Source organism: Squalius cephalus, assembly GCF_949319135.1.
Source record: "Squalius cephalus genome assembly, chromosome: 12".
Classification (NCBI taxonomy): domain Eukaryota; kingdom Metazoa; phylum Chordata; class Actinopteri; order Cypriniformes; family Leuciscidae; genus Squalius; species Squalius cephalus.
The window spans coordinates 13,023,800-13,049,148 of NC_137133.1; the positions used below are offsets into that span (position 1 = coordinate 13,023,800).

Genomic DNA, 25,349 nt, shown 5'->3' on the forward strand with positions numbered 1-25,349 from the left:
GAAGTGAAGCTAACATTGGATTCGGACGTGTCTTGATGACTTTCTTACCTTGGAATGTATCCTCAGAAGACAGCATATTTACGATTTTAGACGCAGTCAGCGATTATGCTAAGGGCTTTGACATTTCTGAAACACGCTCGAAGAGGTTGACCAATCACAAGACACTGATCCAGCTGACCAATCAGAGCACATTGCACTTTTCGGAAGGAGGGGCTTCATAAAGACCAGAACTAAACAGAGCATTACTGACAGACTGGGAAGAGAGGTGCTGCAGTAATGTAAAGGTATGTGAAAATAAATTAGTTTTTGAACATTCAATTCTGACAACATATTCTAGTAGACCACAAACAGAAATCAAGACTTTGTAATAGGGTGTAATAGGTTCTCTGTAATGTTTGTTTGTCCAAACAATGGATCCAAAACTGTTTGGTCACCAATACTCTTCAAAATATTTTCTATATTCCCCAGAAGTAAGAAAGTCATACATGTTTGGAACAACATGAGAATAAATGAGTAAATTATGACATAATTTTTATTTTCAGGTAAGCTATTCCTTTAAGATTGATTGATAGACTTATTTTATTAAATGGGGCGACTTTTTTTTACAGATCCCTATACTTTTACTTTCCCTCTCCTGCCACATTCTCGCTGGATGCTTTAGTGAATGTTAAAAGTACCCTTTTAAGCGCTTAATGAGATCCTGTGGGAATCTATAAGAGCAGAAAATTCTTCCTCACTAAAGATCTGTTTTGTTAAAATGATCATGTTTAATTCGTCCTTCCTAAAGCAGTATTTTTACAAACTGCCTTTAATTGATGGAAACTAATTAAATCGTATGGGGAAATTCTGTTGAAACAAAAAAGAATCGTGGTGATTGTTATATGCAGACACAGAGATTCTCTGTGCTGGGTTTAAACAGTATTTATTCCAGTAATTGTGACACTATTTAACTGTGCATGCTCTTACAGATCCTTTCACAGCTGTTATCACATATAGCACTCACAAAGAGAAGTTGCTTAACGTCAAAAATTCCTTAGCATTACAGAACTGAAAGCCTGAGGGGTTTCTGTGAAAGGAAATAAACTTATTTGTAACAGTCAATATTTTGAAACGGCAAAACATTTTCTTGATTAGTATATTTGTCTTTTTTCATATTCTTAAACAAGGTAAGTTGATAAACCGAATTTGTATTATCATTGTATTATAGTATATTATATTTCTTATATTTCAAAAATTTCTTGCCATGATTTTTTTCCTGTTTTATGCATAAATTGATTAAAATGTATTCTTAAAACAAGACAAATGCTAATATATATATATATATATATATATATATATATATATATATATATATATATATATATATATATATATATATATATATATATATATATATACACTCCCCTAAAGGATTATTAGGAACACCTGTTAAATTTCTCATTAATGCAATTATCTAATCAACCAATCACATGGCAGTTGCTTCAATGCATTTAGGGGTGTGGTCCTGGTCAAGACAATCTCCTGAACTCAAACGATTAATCGCGATTAATCGCATCCAAAATAAAAGTTTGTGTTTACATAATATATTTGTGTTTACATAATATATGTGTGTATATTGAGTATAATTATTTTCTATATATAAATACACACACATGCATATATTTAAGAAAAATGTGTTATTTATATATAAAATATTTATATATAATATAAATTATATATAATATAAATATATATACACAGTATATACATGCAAATATTTCTTAATACATGCATGTGTATGTATTTATATAGAAAATAATTATACACCGTACACACACATATATTATGTAAAAACAAACTTTTATTGCGATTAATCGTTTGACAGCCCTAATATATATATATAATTGGTATGTGCTTCAGGGAGTGAATTGACAATATCCAGTGGGGTTTTACTGTAGAAATTGAGTAATAAAAATGACAAGCCATGTAATCTAGTTCAATATTGTAAACCTACTGTAGTAAAAAGGACTATGCAAAAATACTCAAAATGATGTCACTCATTAACAGATGAGTTTTGTTCTGAATGTTTGTCAACAGACTGTTCATTAGGAGATATGTACTGTACGTGTGTGTGTGTGTGTGTGTGTGTGTGTGTGTGTGTGTGTGCGCGCGAGTGTGAGTACTGAGGTGAGTCAGACCTCTGGTGGTTGTGTGTATGGCTGCTGGTACTGGAAAATACACTCTGAGAGGTATAAGGCTCCTTTCATTTATATACATAATCCATGCTGCTCTAATATATGTTGTGACTGTGTTGGTTTATGTGTGTGTGGAATGTGTTTGAATATGTTTGCTGTAGATCTTGACATTCAAGCTGACATTTTGGGAATTTTTATTTTCAGTGACATTTTCTAAAAGACGTGCTGAGGGTATATATTGTGAATCTGTGCATATGGATGCTCAACATTTACATCACTAACAAAATTATTCCTGCAACATTCTGACAATTGTAAATCATCTCTAGCTACCCAAAGCCATCTCTTTTTTCCCCCCATGCTATAATGATTAAACAGAGTTTTTTTTATATTATTATTATCATTATTATTATTTGTTTGCAAACTTTGGCAGGAGACCCAAGTTTGGTTTGGAGTTGAAAAAGATACCAAGCACAATGTTCTCTCACCATTCCTGATTTCTAACACTCACTCACAGCATTCCATCGAACGCACATGGCACCCTTTAGCGTCAATATGAGACTGACCTTCTACCCCAGACCTAAACCTACCCATAACCGAACAAAGCTCTGAGCGTGTCATATTGACGCTAAAGGGTGCCATGTGCGTTCGATGTAGACGAAATGTCAAAAGCGTCAGTATATGACGCCCTAGGATGAGAATGCGCAGAAACAAAAGCTGCTTTCCATGTGTTCCATATGTAAATTGCGTGAGCTTATTTCTTGCATTAGATCGAAAGATATGAAAAAGCCCATACATTTACCCGCCCATAGACCCTCCCCTTGAAGAAATCAGGATAGAAGTGGTTGAAAGTGGATAAGAGAGACAGATTAAACGGTAGGCCTATGTGTCTCTCTCGTCTACTTGTGATCCGATGAACCCAAAATGCATCTTAATACCAGATGTAAACAGGGCCTTAGATTACATTTGTCATATTTTAATGCTCACTTAAAGTTAATCATTAAAAACTCTACTTATTTAATAGCACTGCTAAATAATCTCTCATTTTCAAGCTGTACATTGTAATGTTGTGAATGATACCTAAACTCACTTGTCGCATTTAAAATTGATTTTAGTTTTTAGTGTTTTATTTCTCATTTATTAAGACAAAATAGTATATAATTTTAATATCTACCATTTATTAGTTCTCAGCCACAACATTAAAATAATTATTGGCATTTCGGTACCAAAATTTTTCATATTGGTTCATCACTTGTGCAACTATAAGAAATGTCAGTGGTCTGCATCTTCTGAGAGCATTGTTGCACAACAACAGTTTTGTAAGACTTGTAGGGAAGTTAATGCAGCATAAAATAGTTTTTTGCTGATGTTAAAAAATGTCAAATGACAAACAATTTCTCAACTTCATCATAAGACCAGCTAACTCAACCAATCAATCACAGCTTAAAATCTGTATGACTTTTTTCCATGGGCTTCACATTGGAGTCTCATCATCTTCTCTCTCGTACTTCATCATGGTCAAGCACTGCATAGTGGTTCTCCTCACGTTTCTGTCTTTGACCAAAGCAGGCATCTGTGAGACCCTCCCTGGATCCTGCAGGATCGTGTGTGACCCTTCCTCAGATCGTTCACATGACCGGAGCAATGGGTTTGTCATCCCTCTCACCTCATCTGCAGCAGGACCTCCGGGTCCACCTGGACCTCCAGGTAAAGCAGGTCCTCCTGGCCAACCTGGACCCTCAGGTATAGGTTCCTCAAGTCAGGGAGGTGTAGCGTTCAGTGCTGCGCTGCAGGAAGCCTTCAGCAAGAATGATGTGCTAAAGTTTAACGATGTGATAACTAATCTGGGAGCCGGTTATGACTCATCGACCGGAGCTTTCACCTGTAAAACAGCGGGAGTATACTACTTCAGCTTTCACATTATGAAGTCTGGACAAAACCTACGAGTGGACTTGGTTCTTAATGACCAAACGGTGAGGTTATCTTATTAACATTATCCATTTTGCAGCGATTTTCTATCAAAGATTACCCAAGATGATAAAATATAAGCAATATAAAGGCTGCTTTATATTTTCATGCATAAGACAAAATAAATACATACATACAGGCATACATAAATATTTAAGCGTTGTACAATTATAAAATACACTACAGTTGAAAAGTTTGGGGTCAGTAAGATTTAAAATGTTTTTGAAATAAGTATTTTATGCTCAACCAGGCTGAATTTATTTTTATAAAAATATACAGTAAAAAATAGTTACATTGTGAAATATTACTACAATTTCAAATAGATGTTTTCTATTTTCATACATTTTAAAATGTAATTTATTCCTGTGATGGTAAAGATGATTTTTCAGTATCATTACTCCAGTCTTCAGTGTCACAAGATCCTTTAAAAATCTGATCATTTCCGGGGGTTGTGTGTTCCAGATTGTGGCGAGTGCAGCGGCAGTGGACGTCCTGCATACAGATACTGCAAGCAACAGTGCAGTACTGCAGCTGAAAGCTGGAGACCGGGTGTATGTTCGGCTGAACAACAGTGAAGTAGGCAAGAGGGACTCACAAAGCCGCTTCAGTTCCTTCTCTGGTTACCTGCTGTATGAAATCTGAGACTAACATGATTCCTTTCTGCTTCAAACTCTTTCTGTCAGTTTAAAGGAGGCCTCTTTGCATTCAGACTCGGTGTGTTTCCTTGAATAAAGAATAAATTCTTTGGCAATTTGCCTGACTCAGACTTTTCATTGAATGTTGAATCAATTCTTCCATTTTCTGAGGCCGAGACCTTGGCGAGATACTTCAGGGCACTGGCACTGATATTAGGCTTGGACTTCAGGGACACTGAGGATGACACACTAAGTAACAACAGACATACGCACTCAGCAACACCACCTCAGTCACCGCGTGTTAACAGCCCTGTCTCGCACAAAGCAAAGGGCTTCAGATCAGAGAGCTGTGGGAGAAAATCCAATCCTGGACTTTTGATCTCACTTAACCCAGAGCAGAAGTGAAAGTAATACACTTAATATTTGTATATCCTTTAACTGCTGAATAAAAATTAGGTGCAATGCACTACTATGGAAGCCTGTTTCCGCCACAGAATAAAAAAAAGGAAAAAAAAGTAATTGCGATTATTTTTATTTATTTTTTTATTATTATTATTTTTTACTGTTTTAATATTTGCCTTTTTTTTCCTCAGAATTTTGAGATATAAACTCAGAACTACAAGGAAAAATCGGAATTGTGAGATATAAATTTGCAATTAAAAGGTAATTGCGACCTTTTTCCTTATATTTTACAATTCAGACAAAGACATCAGAATTGACAGATAGGCTAACTTGCAATTCAGAATTTTTTTCTCGCAATACCATATTTATAACTTTTTACTCTGAATTATGAGGTATAAACATGCAATTGCGAGTTATAAAGTCCGAATTGTGAGATTTAAACTCGGTTGCAAGAATAAAAAGGCAGATTTGTGAGATAAAAAATTACTTTTTTTTAAAAGTATTTTTTATTCCGTGGTGGAAACAAGTTTCCATTCACTACTATACCCAATCAGTGAATTGTGAACTTTCAGTTTATTCCTCAACACACAAAGCTAATAAATGACTTCAGCAGACTTGACAACACACAAGTATTTTCTATTTTTTTTTATTTATTTTTTTTAAGTTGAACGCATTTGATAACAGTTTAAGAACTTTATGCTAACATAGTATATTTATAGGCTATATTGAAACTGGTGGGAAGATTCATTGGGCACAGGTTTGTTATTTACAGTTCTTACGTAAAGTAACCTACCCTGTACAGGCAATGAAACACAAATGTGGACATATGTATACATGTATGACAAAAATAAACAATAAACACAATGCACATGACACATCATTAACATGATTAAAAGTTAGAATTAGTTACTTAATATTAATGCAATCATTCATTCAATCTGGACTTATTTTGAATCAGTCATAAAACAATTCACTTAAGTTGTTAACTGGAGGCTCTGACCGGATCATTGATTCAGCGAGTTGTTAACTCAATAACAGCTTTAGCCCATTTTGCAAATAAATAGTTAATTGCGGTTTGTGAACAGATTCAACAGTTTCATCATAAAAATTATTCGTTCAAGAACCAGACATTGCCATCACGTCTCAGAATGGGTTTCAATTTCTTCAGTTCGAAATAGTGAGGAACAGTATGTTTTTATTATACTTTATTATATTATTCTTAGTAATTTAGCAAAAGTTTCCCAAAATTAAGCAAATACAAATACTTAAGGTGGTTACATAAGTAGAAGCTACACAGTATGTTCATGTTTTTGTATGTATAACATATCGTTTATATTCAAAATGTTATATTTAACACATTCATTTCATTGTATCATTTTTGCAATTGTAAGTTCTCTGTAACTACACTTTTGCCCTCTTCGTATGTGCTGCAGTTGAAGTTTCTGTGCCGCCTTGAGCAGTGTAAAGACAGCATTAGACAATAATAAAATGTCTGTAATGAATTTTATTCAAATATTTACAAAGAACATCCCTTTAATAGATCTACAATCAGAACAACCCTCTAAATATAGTGTTTACCACAAATACAACAAAAAAACTTAAAATGTGCTGTCAGAACAAAACTGAAATATCAAAGAGCTAAAAAAAAGGTACTGCTAAGTGTAGTTTTTTTTTTTTTTTTTTTTTTTACCAATTCTTTAACCTACATCTTCATTTGAAGTATAAAGTGACTTACATACAACATATTTGGTTTCTTTTCTTTGAAATTCAAAATAATTGCCTAAGCAGGATGTAGAAAATAACACAAAAACTCCAGTAATACATTATGGCCTAAGGATGAGTTTAGCGTCCAGAGTTGATGTCAGGTGTCAGTGCTTTTTGGAGCTGAAGAGCGCTTGAAATTCCACACGATGCCCAAAAAATGTTTATGAGCAGACTTCATCATGGAATTGTCAATATAGACACAGATAATTCACACGACTGAGAAATGCAATTGATCGGGCAGACAATAATGTCTCTTCTGTATACTAATATTTAAACTGTCCCTCATCAGGTCTGTGAGGAAGAGGATTGCAAAGCAGAGCAAAATGTAGCAAAAAAAAAAAAAAAAAAAAAGCTTATTTGCATCATTCACACACTCAAAAACTTAACAGATACACACACACACTTGATAAATCCAGCAGAAATACATGTACTGTGATGGTAATTTTCTAAATCAGTATTTTTTTCCAGTAATAATAACTAAACATTCTAAAACAAATTTACTTGAGTAGTAAAATTCTCTAAAATAGACTTAATTTAGAGAAAATATCTTATGGAGTCAAACACTCTTTTTTTGCTTTTTCTTTTACATAAATCTAATCATATTTTAAGGAGATTTAGACTTAATATTCAGAAAATGTTCTTAGAAAATGTTATTTCTCACGTAAAATTCATCTTGTTTTGAGGATGTTTACATTACTGGGAAATGAGATAAAAATACAGATTAAGAATATGATTTTTTTTTGCAGTCTGTTTCGATGGCCCCTAGCAAACAGCAAACGGCGCTCTCTCGTCTCAGTCACCTCTTGTTTTAGATTCCGCTTTTATTTGTCGTGTAGCAGACGTCAGCCAGTGGTCTGAATTTGGGACCGAGAGTGTTCAAAAATTCCAGTGATTCCGGTTCACCCAAGATGCTACAACATCCTACAGAGCCTGCAGGAGAGCCTGCCCCTTCATTACCATAAGTCTTCAGAAGATCGTCCGCATACCTCCCCTCCTCCTCCCCTCCAAAGTAAGCCAGTTTCTGTCACAAAACAAGGGTCAAAATTAGGTCACATGAAAACATCTTCAGTGGGGCATGAAAAAGTAAAATATGACTTTCCTGTGTGAATGAATGTGTAAATAACATTACTTTGCTAGTCAGATTATATTACTAGAGCTGCCCTCATAATAGTCGATCAGTCGAATAGTTGACGAGAAGAGCCTTAGTCGACCAAATTTTATGTGGTCCATGTGGTAATTATGTTGTGAAGAAAATCCAAACATTTGCCTATCATGCATTGACTTCAAAGGTGGCTTATCATTTGAAACATGCAAGTAGTAGCGTAATGTTAGCCACTTTAAGTGGCCGCTCGCTCTAACGTTATATAACATATAAGGTGCATATCCAAGTGTTTGTGTGGAGTGTAGAAGAAATTAGTACTGAGCTTACGGCATGATGCTTAAAGGGATAGTTCACCCAAAAATGAAAATTATCCCATAATTTACTCACCCTCAAGCCATCCTAGGTGTATATGACTTTCTTCTTTCAGCCAAACACAGTTATATTAAAAAATATTCTGGCTCTTCCAAGCTTTAAAATGGGAGTTAATGGTTGCTAGATTTTGAAGCTCAAAAAAGCGCATCCATCCATCCATCATAAAAGTAATCCATACGACTCCAGGGGTTTAATAAAGGCCCTCTGAAGTGAAGCAATGCGTTTTTGTAAAAAGAAAAAATGTTTCACTTTATAAACTGTAATCATACCATTCACTCCCATTATATAGCTTTTAAGAGCCAATATATATTTTTTATATAACTCAGATTGTATTCATCTGAAAGAAGAAAGTCATATACACCAAGGAGGATGGCATGCAGGGTGAGTAAATTATGGGATAATTGTCATTTTTGGGTGAACTAACCCTTTAACTTAATGTCCACTTCTATCTAAAGGTGCATCCACTGCAGTCAGCATTGTCAACTTCATCTTTGCAGCCAACCCTGACTCAGAAAACACTTGTTTATTGATACATTATTAAAATGTTTAAAGATTCTCCTTTCTGTTATTCATCGCGGCAAGCTTTATGCATGCGCTAGATCTTAATTCATATTTTAAAGGCTCAGTAAAATGGTTTAGTATTTCTCTGTAATGTACAACAATGTTAGCAATGTTACTTATAACATTCTTCCTGAAATCTTTAGTCAGGGGTAGCCCTAATAATTACTATGTTAGATTTGTATTAAACATATGTACAGGTGTTGGTGAAAATTTCTTCATATATTATTGTTAACTTGTTTAAAAATGTCATGTAAGTTAAGCTCACTCTGTCCAAGTAGCGGCCATTAGTATTCCATGTGTCGAGAGTATTCATATTCATATTTGAGAATTTCTGGAACCCGGCGTTGCCATACAGGTTGTTATCATAGCGTCCGGATGTGTAGTACTTTTCTGTCCCAAAATCTTGAGTGGTGGTGTTGTACACGCCACCTCCCTGGAAAAACTGCTGCCCGATATTTCCTGCAGATGAAGTCACATTTTTAATGGTGCCACTCTGGTGTGACCCGTCCATGGCATCTGTCCCAGGAATTATCATCAAAGCTCCCTCCTTCTAAAGAGAGAAAGGCATTCACACAAATATGGTTAAAGTTTCCTTGTGGTTTCTCTGATTAATTATACCATTTAAAAGGAGGTGTTTTTCTTACCACTTCTTCACCAGGAGCCTCGGTGTTGGATTTCAGCAGCATTCCTCCTGTTCCAGTATCATCAGTGAGGTACAGCTTGTCTCTCTTAGTACTGCATATGAAGATAACTAACAGACCTGAAATGGCAAAAAAAAAAAAAAAAAAACAGAGGGCAGTGAGATAAAGAGAGTCAGTCTAAGAGTCTAAAAGTCTAAGACTGCATTAGTAAACTGATAATTGTTTTTATTTTATCCTGAAGCCAAAAGTTCATCAATCTTGAAAGACAGAAAACCAAGAAATTCTGAAATCCATGATAAAATTCCAATTCAACAAATGTGTGTGTGTGTGTGTGTGTGTGTGTGTGTGTGTGTGTGTGTGTGTGTGTGTGTGTGTGTATGTGTATGTGTATGTGTATGTGTATGTGTATATGTATATATATATATATATATATATATATATATATATATATATATATATATATATATACACACACACACACACATACATACGCACATACATATGATCAGATTTATCAGATTTTTAAAGGATCATGTGACACTGAAGACTGGAGTAATGATGCTGAAAATTCAGCATTGCAATCACAGGAATAAATGACATTTTCAAATTATCAAATTATTTTTACTGTATAAAAAAACATTACAAAATTCTTACCTAAAAATTGTATCTATATATAAATATAAGTTTATGTAAATCTATGCAAATATACTGCATGTATGTAATAAATGGTGGTCATAGCCAGAAGGGGGCACTCACATAACAGTAGCAACAGCAGGCTAGAGAGCACTAAGGCAAGGACGCCCAAACTGCCCAAAGAGGTAGAGGCACTTCGAGCCCCACATATTCCCGCTCCATTTTCCTCCCTCTCACAGGAGCACACTCGCACATTCACGGTCTGCTCTTTCCCGAATCCCTGCAGATCCTTCACCATGAGTGGGACAGAGTAAAGACCATTTGGCAAGGGCACTGCCTGTTCCAGCACCACGGAGGAATCTAAATCAGAGGAGGACATGATGTCTGTGATCATTCTGCAGCATTAATGCTTTCAGTTTATCAGCCTTTGTTTGTCAAGTTATAGCAATATTGAGAAATAATAAAAAAGAAAATGCTGATAAATCAAATTCTAAATCTGTAACCCCCAGCCCCAAGAAACATCACTACCCTCTATCCTTACCTGTTTTATCCTTCAGTTTCCACTTCCCATCATGCTCTGCTCCAAATTCGAAAATGAAGGGAGTGGAGAACGGTGGCTTGTCCTGGTCCACAGCTTCAACCAGAATTGAGCTCAGCGCATCACCCTTACTACAGATGACCAGGTCAGTACCCGGAATCACAGGCATGTTGTCATTCTCGTCCTCGATCAGGAGTATTACCATCCCCTTTCCTGCCTTCTTACCTGAGGAAAAAGAGATTTCAGTGAGTCCCATGTGAAATTAGTTGACCATGCTGTAAAGACACACACCATAGCAGACTTGATTATTTGTCTTTAAAGGCATGGAATATTCTGAGAAAATGTAATCTTAATGAAAAATAAGGTAATTGCGACTTTAATTTCTCTTAATTGTGACTTTATATCTCACAATTGTAGTCTTATTTCTTGTAACTGACAACATCTCAAAATTGCAACTTTGAATCTTATAATAAATGCAAGTTTATATTTCAAAATAGCGACTTTCTTACAATTATGGCTTCACATCTCACAATTATGACTAGTTGTAACTTTTTAAAGTGTCACAATGTGACAAAATCACCCTTTTTTTAACAGGTTATACGTACATACATGGATCATTTTTTGTGATCCGTTTCTAAAAAGCTGTGACTAGTTTCACAGCCCACCAATAAAATTAGGTCATCAAGCAGCAAGAACGCCATTAGCAACCTACAGAAAAGCAACCTGATGACGTCCAGAGATAAATGGCGCTTAAGAGTTCAAGAGAGACGAATGTACTCCAGCTCTTCCTGGAATCTCATTCAACATCAGTCAGTGTTTAGAACATGTACTATCAGGTAGGACATGCTGATCATCAGTAAGAAAGAAATGTTACATCACGCCAAAACTCTGACGAAAACTTCTCAGAGGCCTTGAGCTATTTCTACCCAACCACACCCAACCAAATGGTCTTTCATTAACAGTCAGAGAAAACACACACCCTTATTCATAGAACAAAAGGGTACAGAGTGTACAAATACACAAAGATTTCAGTTCTGCATAGGTGTGTTTTGTGCTGAATGTCCACAGATTATTAAGTTAATGGCTTAAGGTTGATTCAAGTATGTGACTGTCCAGACTCACTATCATCCACTGCTCTGATGGTTATGTTGTACTGGTCCTGGTGGACCAATGGTGATTCTCGGTCTATAGTGTTGGCTGTTCTCAGTTCCCCAGTGCTCTCCACCACAGTGATCCAGTTACCTGGGTCAGTCACCTTATAGTACCTTACACATAGAATAGAAAAGTGAGAAAGTACATTCAAAATGTGGCATAAAGTTTTCAAATTCATGTCTTTGGGAGCATTTACATTAGGCATGTTCTTGCTAGTCAGAGCGCAACACAGAATAGAATATCAAAAGACCACCTGAATGTGTATGGTGTTGCTTTAAAGATAATGATTTTGTTAACTAAAAACAAAACCGACATCATCAGAGAACATACTTTATTCCATTGCTGTTCTTGGTCTCTGGGTCCAGAGCTTTATAGGTTCCAATGACAGTTCCATTGGGAACGTTCTCCTTGACTTTGAGATATAGAATGGTAGGGTTGAACTCTGGTCCTTCATCTTCATCTCCTACAGTGAGCTCTAATGGCACAGAGAACCAGGAGGCATCAGTCCCAACCAGTGGAACCGCATTACGGGCAGTTATTTCCAGCTTCACCACTGGAGTTTTTTCAAAATCCAGTCCCTGAAAGGGGAGCATAAGGGGAATGAGAACACTGAGAACCTACTCTACACAAAACTAACTTGTTCTCAATAGCATAAATACTGTGAAGAGCTGTCAAAAGCTCTGCCTTGAAGAGCAGAACTTGTGTTTGCCTGTCTGGTGGATGTACTTTGTATAACAAGGTGTGGTTGGACTGCACATGCATATCCAACAGAAAAGCATTTTCACACACAGCCCTAAAATGGTGAGCTAACCGTGCAGAGCAGCTATAAATAAAACCAACACAACCCTGTCAGAGAGTGAACAAGAGCTCTCAAGATAATGACTATGACCCTCTGCGGAAGCTATCGCAAAACGAACTTAGCAAAGTGCAAATTCTGCAAAACTGACTCATCAAGGACATATGGGGCTTATTTCTTGCCAAAAATGTTATTTTCAGATGCTGGTAACTTTCTCTACAGACTAATATTTGAATTATTTCACCTTCATGACATACAGAAGCCCATCGTTGGTTTTGGGGTCCGTCTCCATCCTGAATTGTCCACTCTCATTTCCTTTGGTGACCTCAAAGATGGCCGCCCAGTTGACGGTGTTCACCAAATCCTTGTCTTCCACTGGGATCCTAGTAACTAGCACATTTTCTTGGTTCTCCTTGACGTTGGCTTTGTACTGTTTAAAAAAAAAATTGGATTGATTATTTAAACAATAGATACCACACTTTACGACATACAGCCTTCCAGTTGTAGATGTTAATTATGAAAATACCTCAAAATGTTAGCTTTACAGTGCTATTCTTGTTCTGATTTGTTTAGTTATTAACTTGTTTTCTTATATTGCTGTTTAGACAATAAAAGGGCCATACCAACTTCTCTTTAAAGGTAGGAGGGTTATCATTAACGTCTGTGAGAGTAATCACAACTGTCCGTGTGTTGAAGAGCCCATCAGGTTTGCCACCCATATCTCTGATCTCTATGTTAACAAAGACTTTGTCCTGAGCCTGAGTGGGAGGAACAAAAAACATTACCATTTACAGTACATTATTCCCAGACTGAATACATCTGAAAATACAACACAGAAAGACATTGTAGATGCAACACCAGCCCTAACACACTAACACATGGATCTATTGAAGGATAGAAAAATACCTCTCTGTCTAAAGTGTTGGTTTTAGCAGTCAATTTTCCAGTAAAAGGTTCAATGGAGAACATGTCAGTAGCATTGAGCAGAGTAAACTTGATCAAGGTGTGTGTGGTGTTTGCCTGATCTTTATCTGTGGCATTCACTTGTCCAATAGGAGTACCTGAAAAACAGAATACAAATATACTTAAACATGCAACCAAAAAAAAAAAAAAAAAAAAAAAAATCACTGTCAGTTTATTCAGGTTTGGTTCAGTATAATTTACTGCATTTCTCAGTTAGAACAAGAGTTATCTCACAAAAATCTAGCAAAGCCTGTCAAAAAAGGCTGGGTCATATTTCACCCCAAAATATCATTAAAAAATTAATAAGAAATAAATTAGTAATAAAAAAAAGAAATTATATATATATATATATATATATATATATATATATATATATATATATATATGTATGAAAAAAATTTATTCAGTATAAAGATAATGACGTTTATATTTTGGACCATTTATATATTTTGTGAAAATTGTTTTAATTAGTTAAAATAAAATATAAATTTGAACATAGGTTTAAACTTATTTAAACTTAAAAACTTGGCAACTAACTGAAATAACACAGGTTTAAGTTGAACTAAAGTACTAAAATGACTTTTATCAAAATCATTTTAAAGTAGTTTTATTTGTTTTAAAGTAGTAGTAAATTAGTATTTGTTTCACCACCTTTAATATATACTTTACTTTTAAAGTAAAGTATATATTAAAGGTGGCAAAACAAATATTACCATGATGTATAAGTACTATAGAGTTTATGAGAATATATTAATAAGAATATAAGAAAAATCATCTTTTTTATATTACGGTGATAAGAATTGTTATGAAAATAATGTAAAAATTTAAATGGCCCTAAAAACAGGCTTTATAAATTTCTAAAATATTAATTCTTATTTCGATCTTTAGATGTTGGTGTGATATACTGTATGGTCTGGACTTGATAGGTGAAAATGTCTCTTTACCTGCTCTGCACCGTTCTTCTACAGAGAATAAGTGACCTCCAATAAACACAGGGGCATTGTCATTCTTATCCTCCACATTCACAGTGATGGGCAGAAATGCATCAACTTCCCTGCCACTTAGGTCATACACACGAGCTATAAACTACAACAAGAGGGACGAGAGAAGCAGACATATTCAGTTGTACTGATGCTGTAATCATACTCCAAAACATTAGCTGCTGCTGTATAAGGCCTGGAATATAGAGCCTCACGTTGTATTGTGGGTACTGCTCACGGTCGACGGCCCTGGTCACCTTCAGCATGCCATTTGTCTTGTCCAGCAGGAATAGGCCCGCAGGATCTGTCGTAACACCCTGTCCACTGATCTGATAATACACTGTGTAATTTACAGAGGAATCAGATGCAATCTGTGAAGAGACACACAGCAATGTACAGTAAGCAAAAAAAAAAAAAACAAGAAGTATAACAAAAGGTCAAATTGAGATCAAGGAAGGGAGGATGAAACTGGAAGGGAGTAATAGAATGACTTAAGTAGAGATGTAGCTAATGTTACTCGGTCTCACCATCTCCAGGTCCTTTGGGAATGGAGGGCTGTCATTCTCAATAATAGAGAAAGGCAACGGTCTCCATCTTCTCTTAATGCGCTTGTGAGCCACACCGCTGGACTTCTGAGATGCCTGAAGCCAGGACATGTAGAGAAACATTACTTATGCAACTGATCCAGATCATATGGTTTATGGTAAAGAAATACAGACTGTAGTTTTACCTCATCTTTACAGGACAAGATAATGTCTACCCTCCAATCCAAGCCGCTCTCATCCTGCACCAGTACAGAAAACCGTTTTGTTGTAATCACCAAACCACGAACTGTGATAATGGTTCCATCTGTATTTACAGCGAAGTCAGGGTCGCTGGAAGTAAAGGCCACGGGCTTGGCCGCACAGCCTTTGAGGGTCACTGTGAAAAAAAAAAAAAAAATAGTAACATCAGGTAACTATTCCACAGCTAAGCCTTATGTCTTTCCAAAACCATAAGTAGTTTGAATCTATTGTTGTGGGCATGTGTCTACCTATGAGTGTGCACTAAAGCTTTCAAGCTTCAAAAAGGTTGCGCCATAAAAGTATCACTATTACTGTTAACTAAAACTAAAAATGTTTTTGTTAATTTAAATAAAGCTAAAATACAATACAATTAATATAAGTTGAAAGCAACTAATTGCAATAAAATAAGTACTAAAATTACTTAAACTAAAACCGAAATAAAAATAAATTCAAGCGAAATAGAAACAAAAGACCTTTCATTTTCATGTGACTTTTGGGATACTTTAATGCTGCTTTGTGTCCATTTGAAGGTCACAAAGAAATTCCCACAGGTTTGGAATGACATGAAGGTGAGTAAATAATGACAGAAATGTCATTTTTGGGAGCAAATTGAGAGCAATTCTTTTACCAATAACTAACCAATTAACTTAGCTACTGTTATATTATGTAGCTTAATTAACTGCATCAACTGAAGGAAAAGCTTAATCTGTAGAAAGTCAGACTAGGTCAATTCATGTCATTCGGACAAAAAGGATTAGTGAAACCAGAAAACGTACATTCTTCTTTGCCCTCAGAGATGACATAACCGGAGGGCAGTCTCTTAGGAACCTGAGCAAGCACAGGCCTCAACTCACAAGACTCAGCGCTCTGAAACAGCACCTGAGGGAAGAATTGAAAGTGAGTGAGAGGAAGAATAAAGGGGAGAATCACATTCCACAGTGCGATTGAGCAAAAGTCTCACGTGTACAAGGCAATTATGAAGCTTAAACCATGACTTCCAATCCTAATACATCAGAATCATTTGCATTATACAAATATTTCAAACATTATATAGGCTACTCATTGTTGTAATAGTATAGGCCTACTACATACTATTCTGTATTGGAGTGATTGGTTTACACTGCAAAAAAAAAAAAAAACATGTTCTTAATCAGTGTCTTATTTTCTTGTTTTACACTCTTTGTCCACCACATTATATGAATTACCACCTCTGATTATCGGTTACTTGTTACATTCATGCCTACAGCTGCATAGTATGAAGGCATTACATGTGTGGCAAACAAGCAGTGATAACCCGAAACAATCACTGACATTAATCAAGAATGACAGGTGACTAATACAAATATAATAAGAACATAGCTAAACAATTGACAACAAAACCAGCTTTAAGTAAACAACATCAAGTACTCTACATGCTGCTCAAGGGCATTCTGTCTCATTTCATGGTGTAATGTGATGGGTTTCGGACAGATATAGGCTACATATCAGCTTTATCTTATCTTGAAATCAGCCCAACTGTCTAGTGGAACCTGTAGATCTACAGACTTGAAAATGTTGCTTTAGTAGAATGTTTACTGTGATAAGATTTACTGTGACTGTGTCTTCATGTGATTTTTACTGATGCCAAACAAAGAGGCAATAAAAAATATGTCATTAAAACATGCAGGAAATAAAAATGTTGTTTACCACAATGTATATAACAATATCAAGAAATCACTGCATTTGGGATTTAGTGGAATCATCATTAACAAAAACTGACCCATCATGGACATTGTTTCTGTTATATAAATGAGAAACATTAGATAATCATATATCACCTTTCTCATTAATCAACATTAGTGGTCAATGAATGAATGAATGAATGAATGAATGACGACATTTACAATAGCACTGAGTCTTCAAAGCAAATTAATTAAATGTAAATATTTGAATTTATGGGTGGTACTAAGTAGACCAATTATCCCAACCATTTGGTGAAGGGGGAAAAATATCAATCAGACTATTCAACTGCAGATAACTAATTAGTGAGTACTTTATTATGCTACAAGAACGTTATTATTTATTTATTTATACATTTTTCAAATAGATTTTCAGTGTTGAAAAAGACAAACACTGAATCATTGTTGATTTTTGGTCAGCTTCATTTTAGACAACTTGAATCCATCTGTTTCCTCATTCAACACTTTTTTCATATTCACATTCATGCTCCTCATTTTGGTTAATGCATTAATGTTGATTCAATGTTGATTCAGTGGTGGTCTGCTATCTGGGTAATGTTTCAACCAAATTACCATATACTACAGTTATTGACTTCAATAAAACGTGATCACATGGTATTAACCACAACTGTCATGAATAAAAATGAAATTATAATGAAAGAAATATTCTAATATCAGAAGAAAGTAAAATAAAGTAAAGATTTATAAACATGCTTAAAACTAAATATACATTTATTTGAGAATGAAAATTATAATGATCAGAAAATGTATCCTTACAACAAGATATATTTACTTGTTGTCAAAATGTTTTATATTGTTTTAATGATACATTTTATGTTTATTTTACTTATAAAACGATTAAAATATTGACGTTTATGCAAACATTTGAAAACAATTATCAATTTTAAATAATTGTGTTTCTAAATTATTCATATTTTACTTTAATAGCGTTTCTAAATTAATAATAGCCTATTTTATTTTAATAGCGTTTAGATTTGTTTAAGAAAATATTTATTTGCAGTGTAGCCTAGAAGGGCAGGGCATTGGGCACTTGGGCAGCTAACTAGCATTTTAACGGAAACTATGGTTACCAAGGTAAATCGACAAGGATACGGTAAGAATTCAGGTAGGCCCACACAATACACTTATACGACCTAAAAAATAAAAGTACAAAGCAAAAAACAATTGACGACATTAACTTTCAACGCAACAAAATGCAACTTACCAAAGTAAACAGCCAGACCGCGAACAGCACGCGCTCATACATCCTGCTTGTGTGTATGTGATCTACAGTGGTTGAATTTCTCTGGACTCCACCACACTGCGTGTATCTCACAGACGAGCTTGGATAAAGTCCTCTGGGCGCGGTACAGCTCTCATGTCATTGAAGTCTTTATCATGGGTGTGGCATTGCCTCAACCTCTCACTTGATGTATCAATAGGGCTGAATGTGAGTCTTGAGTACACTAAACAGGTCAAACTACGCTTTGTCCCTGACTTCCTTAGCTTGGGAAGCTCTGGGAGGCTTAAACTCCACCCCAAACTGCCCCTTAAAACTCCCTCTGAGTTTGTGTGTGTAGGAGAGAGAGAAAGAGAGAGAGGGAGGTTATACTTTAACAGAGTAGACTTTCACCTGTTATACCATCTGACTTTCCAGACATGATTAATGCATGACACAATCAATCTCCATCTTTTTGGGTGGAGTGCAGGGGGTGATTATACAGTCATCATTGCAGCAAATAAAAGAAACTTTTTTTTAGGTTTTGCATTTAATCACCCGTTAAGACCTTAAAAAAAAAGCAATCCCAGCTTGAAACCACTCACATGTGCACGCCTTTTTCACGTGGGGCGTGATTTATTCATTTTAATTTATTACCTTTCATGTTTTTGTGGCTCTGTGTCACTGCATGGCTTCAGATTTTCACTGTCTGACACTGGGATGCATTTAGTCTTGTGTGGAAGTATGCAGAGTCTTTAAGGAATTCGGGGGACGGGGTGAAAAACAAGTAGAAAATTAGAACAATAAAATGACAGGATACATGCTTCCCTTCAACCAAACTCTTGAAACACTGATAAGAGAGTGACTCAGACTGAAAAAGATGACTGAGCGAGACTCATGAGAGCTACAAAAACATCATAAAACACAAATAATGATACTATTACGTGCTTTCAATATGGTGTAATTTAACATGAGACTTAAATCCCATGCTTTTGTTGAACAAACTGGTACTGTAAGTGAGATAATTATTTGGCCATAAAATTAACTTAACCGGGTCGCACCTTCCAGACCTTTTCCAATAATTTAAATCCACACACCAGTCTGTTGAAATAAATGTCAATTAATTAAAAAAAAAGAAAAAAACTAAATTATTTTATTAAAATACCAAAAATAAAAAAACAGCTGTCCCAAAATTTGCACAACCATGTTACCATATGACACAAATTTATATTAATATATGCATTTATTTATTTATTTATGTTTGTTTGTTTATTGTTTACTTATTCATCATTCATTCATTTATAATAAAGCTGCAAAATTGGCAGATCTAATATAAACTGAATTGAAATTAATAAGCTCATATAATATTTAGTCTGGCCTTCTGAGGTTGATTATCATAATTTCTGAAGATTGAGCACCTCTTTCTCAGGTTAAGAAAAGAAAAGAAAAGAAAAGAAAGTTTCTGTGTAAAGCACCGTTATTTGAACTTTGTTTTGAAGTGACTATTTACGCAATATTATTTCTTATAACATTTCAGGCTATAGCCTAATGATAGTGTCATTTTCAAAAACTAGGCTAGACTTTCTTTGCTGAAAAACAGAAAGGGACTAGTGATATGAGCTGAAACAAACAATGGACAAAGACAGGTAGTGTTTTTCACAGAAAGTTGTATTTCTTGTTCCTGGAGATCATTTATCGTGTTTTTAGACCCTTTTACTGGAGTGTGTGGAAGCATGACAGCCTGGAGATGAGCATGTTGCAATTGTGATGGTGTTTGTGTGAAGGGGAGGTGGAGGATGGGTCGGGTTCGGTGGAAAGGAATTTGGCAGAGTCCTGTCAGTAGTGTTGAGTCTGTACTATTGTGCACACATGCAGCCAAACAGCTCACTGAACTGTTATACATTTACTACCTTCATTTTACTACAGGACACACAGATGTCTGACACTATCAAGAGAGAGTTTGCTGAGAGGGCGAAACCATTGTCTTCTCCTTTAGTGCTCATGGTGTTGACATCTTGTTAGGTGACTAAATTATGCACATGCACTGTAAGGGAATTAGAACTTATCAAAGGATAATTGGCCTATTTAGTTCTGAATCACTGTGAATGTTAATTTATTAAGTCTTAATGTCTTCAAAGGCATATTTGCCATTGTAAAGAACCGCTTTTTGTCAATAAGTAAGTGGAATTGATGTAAAAGAATTATCAATTGATACATTTTAATTATTTGTACACTAGTATAACCTGTCTACAAGACAACATAGCCTTCACAGCAAGCCTTCAAGGCCAAATGTGTCCTCTGAAACACATCAAGTCAAGTCACCTTGGTGCTTTATACAATACATATAACAGAATCAATGCAAACTTCAAATATGAGAACACTAACATTTCTGCTGTAAAGCAGTTCTAAAAAAAAAAAAACTATAATATCAGCTCAAGTCAGTCAACAGAAATTGCTTGGAGAAAATATTAAGGGAATGTTCTCAGAATGAAGACAGTGTTTCCATAGGTACAACTTAAACAGCAAAGATGGATGGTTTCAGCATTGGTTCACCAACACTGTTGACTGAATAATTATGTTATTGCGACACCTGTCCTGAGGAGCACCCATGCCCCAGGTGAACTGCATGTTATCAGTCTCCACCCCATGACCAAATTTTATCCTTTTCCGAAATGTTGTCCTTCACTCATGCTCAAAACAGCACATGTTTTTCTCAGCAGAGATTTGTATGACAGCATGAAAATGAAATTATCATAGCAGTAGATTTTTTTTTTGTTTGTTTTGTTTATTTGCAAACACTCAGCAAGGTGTTGCAGCAAGGATGAAATACAGGCTGGATCTAGATGCAACAGTAGATTTGAATGAAAACTAACTCAAAATAACACACTCCAAATACAAAAACAGAGCAACCACTTAAAATAGCCGCAAATAACTATTGGACAAAGAACACTACAAACAGAGGGCTATATTTACAAATGTAGACCAATGAAAGGAAATGAGAAACAGGTGCAGTGCATTAACCAAACAATGAATAACCTGGGTAACAAATACTAACACCGGAAACAGAACAGGAAACAAAAAAACAACAAACAAAAGCAAGTCTAAGAGAGGAGGGCGGGAGGGGGCTGAAGAGGAGGACATCGAGCTGGCAGGGTGGACATGACAGTGGAAGGAGCCAGGGAGTTACCCCAAACAGAGCCATCAGGACGCAGGCACATGGCAGAACCAAAGGAGAGAGGAGCCAGGGACAATAGCCCAACCGACTGAGGTGGAGACAAGGGTGATAGAGACCCAGGCGGATCTGAGGAGACGAAGACCCAGGAGCGGAATGGGAGGCTCACGGGGCCAAGGAGGAGATGGGGACTTGGCAGACTGAGGCGGAGCCGGAGTGAGCGAGGACAACGGTGGAGCCGGAGGGAAGAAAGAGCCCGGTGGAGCCGAAGGGGTGGAGGGACCATAGGCGTAGCCAGAGGACCGGATGTCCGTGGCGCATCCAGGGTGATGACTGACTAAGATGGAGCTGGAAGGGGTGAGGGAGCCCGGCGAAGCTTGAGGGATGACTTGCCATGATGGAGCCGAGGGAGCGTGGAGTCAAAGTGGAGCCGACGGGTCGACAGCATGAGGTGGAGTCCAGGGCTCGGAGGCCTGAGGTGGAGCTAGGGATCGAAACACCAGGGTGGAGCTGGTGAACTGGAAACCCAAGGTGGAGCCACACTGCTTGGTGGAACCAACGAAGGAGCAGCCGAAGGGCTAAGGGGGCCAGCATAGATGGGGCCAAAGAACTGGATGGCATAGGCATGGTGAGTGGGAGTGGGAGGCATATAATGCCCTCTTTATTTCCACATGAAAGTACATTTAGTAATGTTCTATTCTGTTCTACACTGTAAAACATACTTTTTTCAAAGATGTAAATAAAGCAAGGATTATTGGAGTATGTTTTTCATGAAAATACTTTTTCAGTCTTTCTGCAAACTCTGTATTCGGTGGGGTGACTGTGTAATGAAAACACCCATTTTGTATGTGATAAGAAATAATGATCCTGATATTCTTGATGTAAACATGAACATTGACATGAACATTGTGTGATGGGTGATGTTGAAGCCCTGAAGGTTCTCTTGACTCTGGGTGTGCACCTGCCACACCTGCTGATGCGCAATCTGACTGACAGATGAAAATCACACAAAGTTTTGTCATTATAGCTGAATCATGAGAAAATGTGTGTACGAATCAAGGTGGGGCAAAAATCTGAATTTAAGAAATTCCTCACTATCAGTGTAGGAGTTGTAAATTGAGATGAATGGAATTGGAATTGGAAACACAAGAAATTCAAAGTGGAACATCAGAGGATTTTTTTTTTTTATTATTTTTTTTTTTTTTACCAATTACATTATTAACTTTGCCAGTGTAATGTAAAATATTTGTAACTTTAATTTGTCAACTGATTAGACATATTTCTCTAATATCGTTATTCTTGAACTAAATATAATACAGTCTACAGTCTTTAATACAGATTTTATTTTGCCATACAGCACCACAAAAAGTCTTAATAAAACTAAATATTGACAAAAATAAATTAGAGCATTCTGGGAACAAAGTGTCCTTGCACCATATGGACAACACTGTTAGACTTTTCAAGGGTTTTTTACAGTAACTTAAAACAGTGTTGCCAGTAAGTTACTGTAATTAAGATGTACAGTACATTACCGTTTTACAGTATGGTACTGTAATTGTGTAATACAGTGCATTACTGTAAAAATGAAGCTGATCAGTACACTACTGTAATTATTTTTTATTTGTACTAAATTAGATTTCATGATTTTGATATATAATTAATTTCATTTTTATCCTACATAAATACTACTAACATAAAAAACCAATTTAGACAAAGTTATTACAAAATACCATTTTTTTATTTAAAACATTTCATATATATCACAAAATATACAGTCTGCCAATGCTGGAAATGTGTGAAATTTTTACACATTAATGGGTGAGTTTAGGGACAACGTTTTTTGTGTTAATTTTAACTCATTCATTGTGTTAATGATTTTAACAAAGTAAATATGTCAGAAAGGTTAGCACAAAGATGTGTAAACGTGTTAAATTAACACATTATGTGATGTCCTTCACTGCACACATTATTAAAATCATACATAAAATCATAAACAAAACGTTAGCATTTGACAAAATGAATGTAGAGTTATTGGTTTTTTAGCTTATACAAGTATTATAATGAAATATCAACCATTACATTCATAAAACTGCAGAATATAAATACATTTTTAAGCAGTCAAAAAGGAAATGTCCAACACAGGACAAAACACAGTTCTTTTCACAATACATGACACATAACCCCACCTTCAAAATAATTTCACTTATTTACAAAAATGTGTTGGATTCATGTACACTGGTGGCCAAAAGAAGTATTTAAGTGTCTTAATGTTTTTGAAGTCTATTTGATTATCAAGAAACATTTCTTATTATTATCAATGTCTGACTGTCTACCCCTCAGTCTACTTCTACTTCTACGAGTAAAAATCATCATCAAAATAATCTTTAAAAAGTCAACTCAATGTTTTTGTCCACCTTTGCGAATAAATGAACTTCTCCAAAGATTGGTTCCTGTTCAGAACTTGACTGACAACATCAGAATGTTCCCTGATCTGTATGTGTGTCCACAAACACAAATGTACTCAGTCCATCAGAGGAGAGGCGGTTCCAACACTATATACTGTAAGAGAGAGAGAGAGAGAGAGAGAGAGAGAGAAATAAATATTAGTGTCAAAATATTTTTAACCTCCTTTTTTTACATTTTTATTATTATGTTTACAATAACTTAAGAATATGTATTTGTAAACAGCTTTGGCAATAGCATATTCAAACATTTCAACTGAACTAAATTAAATTATTTCAGATTAAATTTTAATACTTACAAATCCTAAATTCTGTCCAAAAATGCTGAGATTCATAGAGAGAAAGACTGACATTGATGATTTAGCCCATTTCAGCTCATCTGCAGTGAAGGGGTCCTCCCTGTCTGAGACAAATATACATTAAGACACATGCAAGAAATCACTGAGTGATGACCGTTCTTCTTCCTACAGTAGTTAACCCACCTGTGCGCTGATGTTAGGACCTTCCTGTTCAGGTGGGACTGCAGAGAGTCTTCTGCCTAATAAAATATCAAAATAATGCAAAAATATAAACTTAAGTTGTTTAGAATGCTAGATTTGGTATGAATGAATTAGTGAGAGTTTTAGTGCAGTGCTTACCTGAATACATTTAATCTGGTGAGACTGAACATAGAAAATTGTCCATCTTCTGATTGGTTCATTTGCTGTGTAATAAATATAAAGTTAGACATGATGCAAAGGTCACTTATTTGATATAAAGTTATGAATGAATGAATAAAGAATGAAGATATTGTATGCTACTACCTAGTCTGCACCAGTGGCTCCAAAGCACTTATCACATATGGCTAATCATTTCAGCAAACTTATGTCAAAATATATCACAAATGGCCTAATGTTAACTTATCTCCGGAATCTTGCTAAAGTCACTGGCGCGAATTGGCGCTTTGTTGCAGTTGCCTTTAAACACATACAAAAATGGAAGTATATTAAATTCCATTAAAAAAACTATAATATGTTATAGTTTGCAAACTAATGCTAAAACTAGAAAGGTGGCAGCTAGCCAAATAAAACTTAACGTTAGCTAACATACAATGTTATTTTCTCATCAGTAGGCCAACATTATCTACAACCAAAACAGAATTTCACATAGTTAATTTATTGTTAACGTAAACTAAGCGTTGCTCGTTGGTGTATTTTAACTCGACAACAAAGTTTGTAAAATGAAACGTTAGCGCAGTTTACTGTGGTAAAGTTCGTTAAGTTACCGCCATGTTGACGAGTATAACAGGTTAAACTGGGCACATTCCTGTCAACAC

At 35.6% G+C, this 25,349-nt stretch overlaps 2 protein-coding genes across 2 annotated transcripts; one reads left to right on the top strand and one right to left on the bottom strand.

Moving 5' to 3' along the window:
• The first annotated feature begins 3,599 nt into the window (after positions 1 to 3,599).
• c1ql1 (complement C1q like 1) lies at positions 3,600 to 4,904 on the top strand. Its single transcript, XM_079889439.1, has 2 exons — positions 3,600 to 4,144; positions 4,602 to 4,904. The coding sequence occupies exons 1-2, from the start codon at positions 3,626 to 3,628 to the stop codon at positions 4,779 to 4,781; spliced, it is 699 nt and encodes a 232-aa protein (XP_079745565.1). The 5' UTR covers positions 3,600 to 3,625; the 3' UTR covers positions 4,782 to 4,904.
• Positions 4,905 to 7,126: 2,222 nt separating this feature from the next.
• dsc2l (desmocollin 2 like) lies at positions 7,127 to 18,726 on the bottom strand. The gene is made up of 16 exons (XM_079888281.1): positions 18,407 to 18,726; positions 16,240 to 16,342; positions 15,409 to 15,599; positions 15,206 to 15,319; positions 14,894 to 15,049; positions 14,643 to 14,784; positions 13,642 to 13,796; positions 13,359 to 13,493; positions 12,980 to 13,165; positions 12,270 to 12,517; positions 11,910 to 12,052; positions 10,791 to 11,012; positions 10,373 to 10,609; positions 9,620 to 9,735; positions 9,241 to 9,525; positions 7,127 to 7,961 (listed from the first exon to the last, which is right to left on the bottom strand). The coding sequence occupies exons 1-16, from the start codon at positions 18,446 to 18,448 to the stop codon at positions 7,749 to 7,751; spliced, it is 2,688 nt and encodes an 895-aa protein (XP_079744407.1). The 5' UTR covers positions 18,449 to 18,726; the 3' UTR covers positions 7,127 to 7,748.
• Positions 18,727 to 25,349: the final 6,623 nt, after the last annotated feature.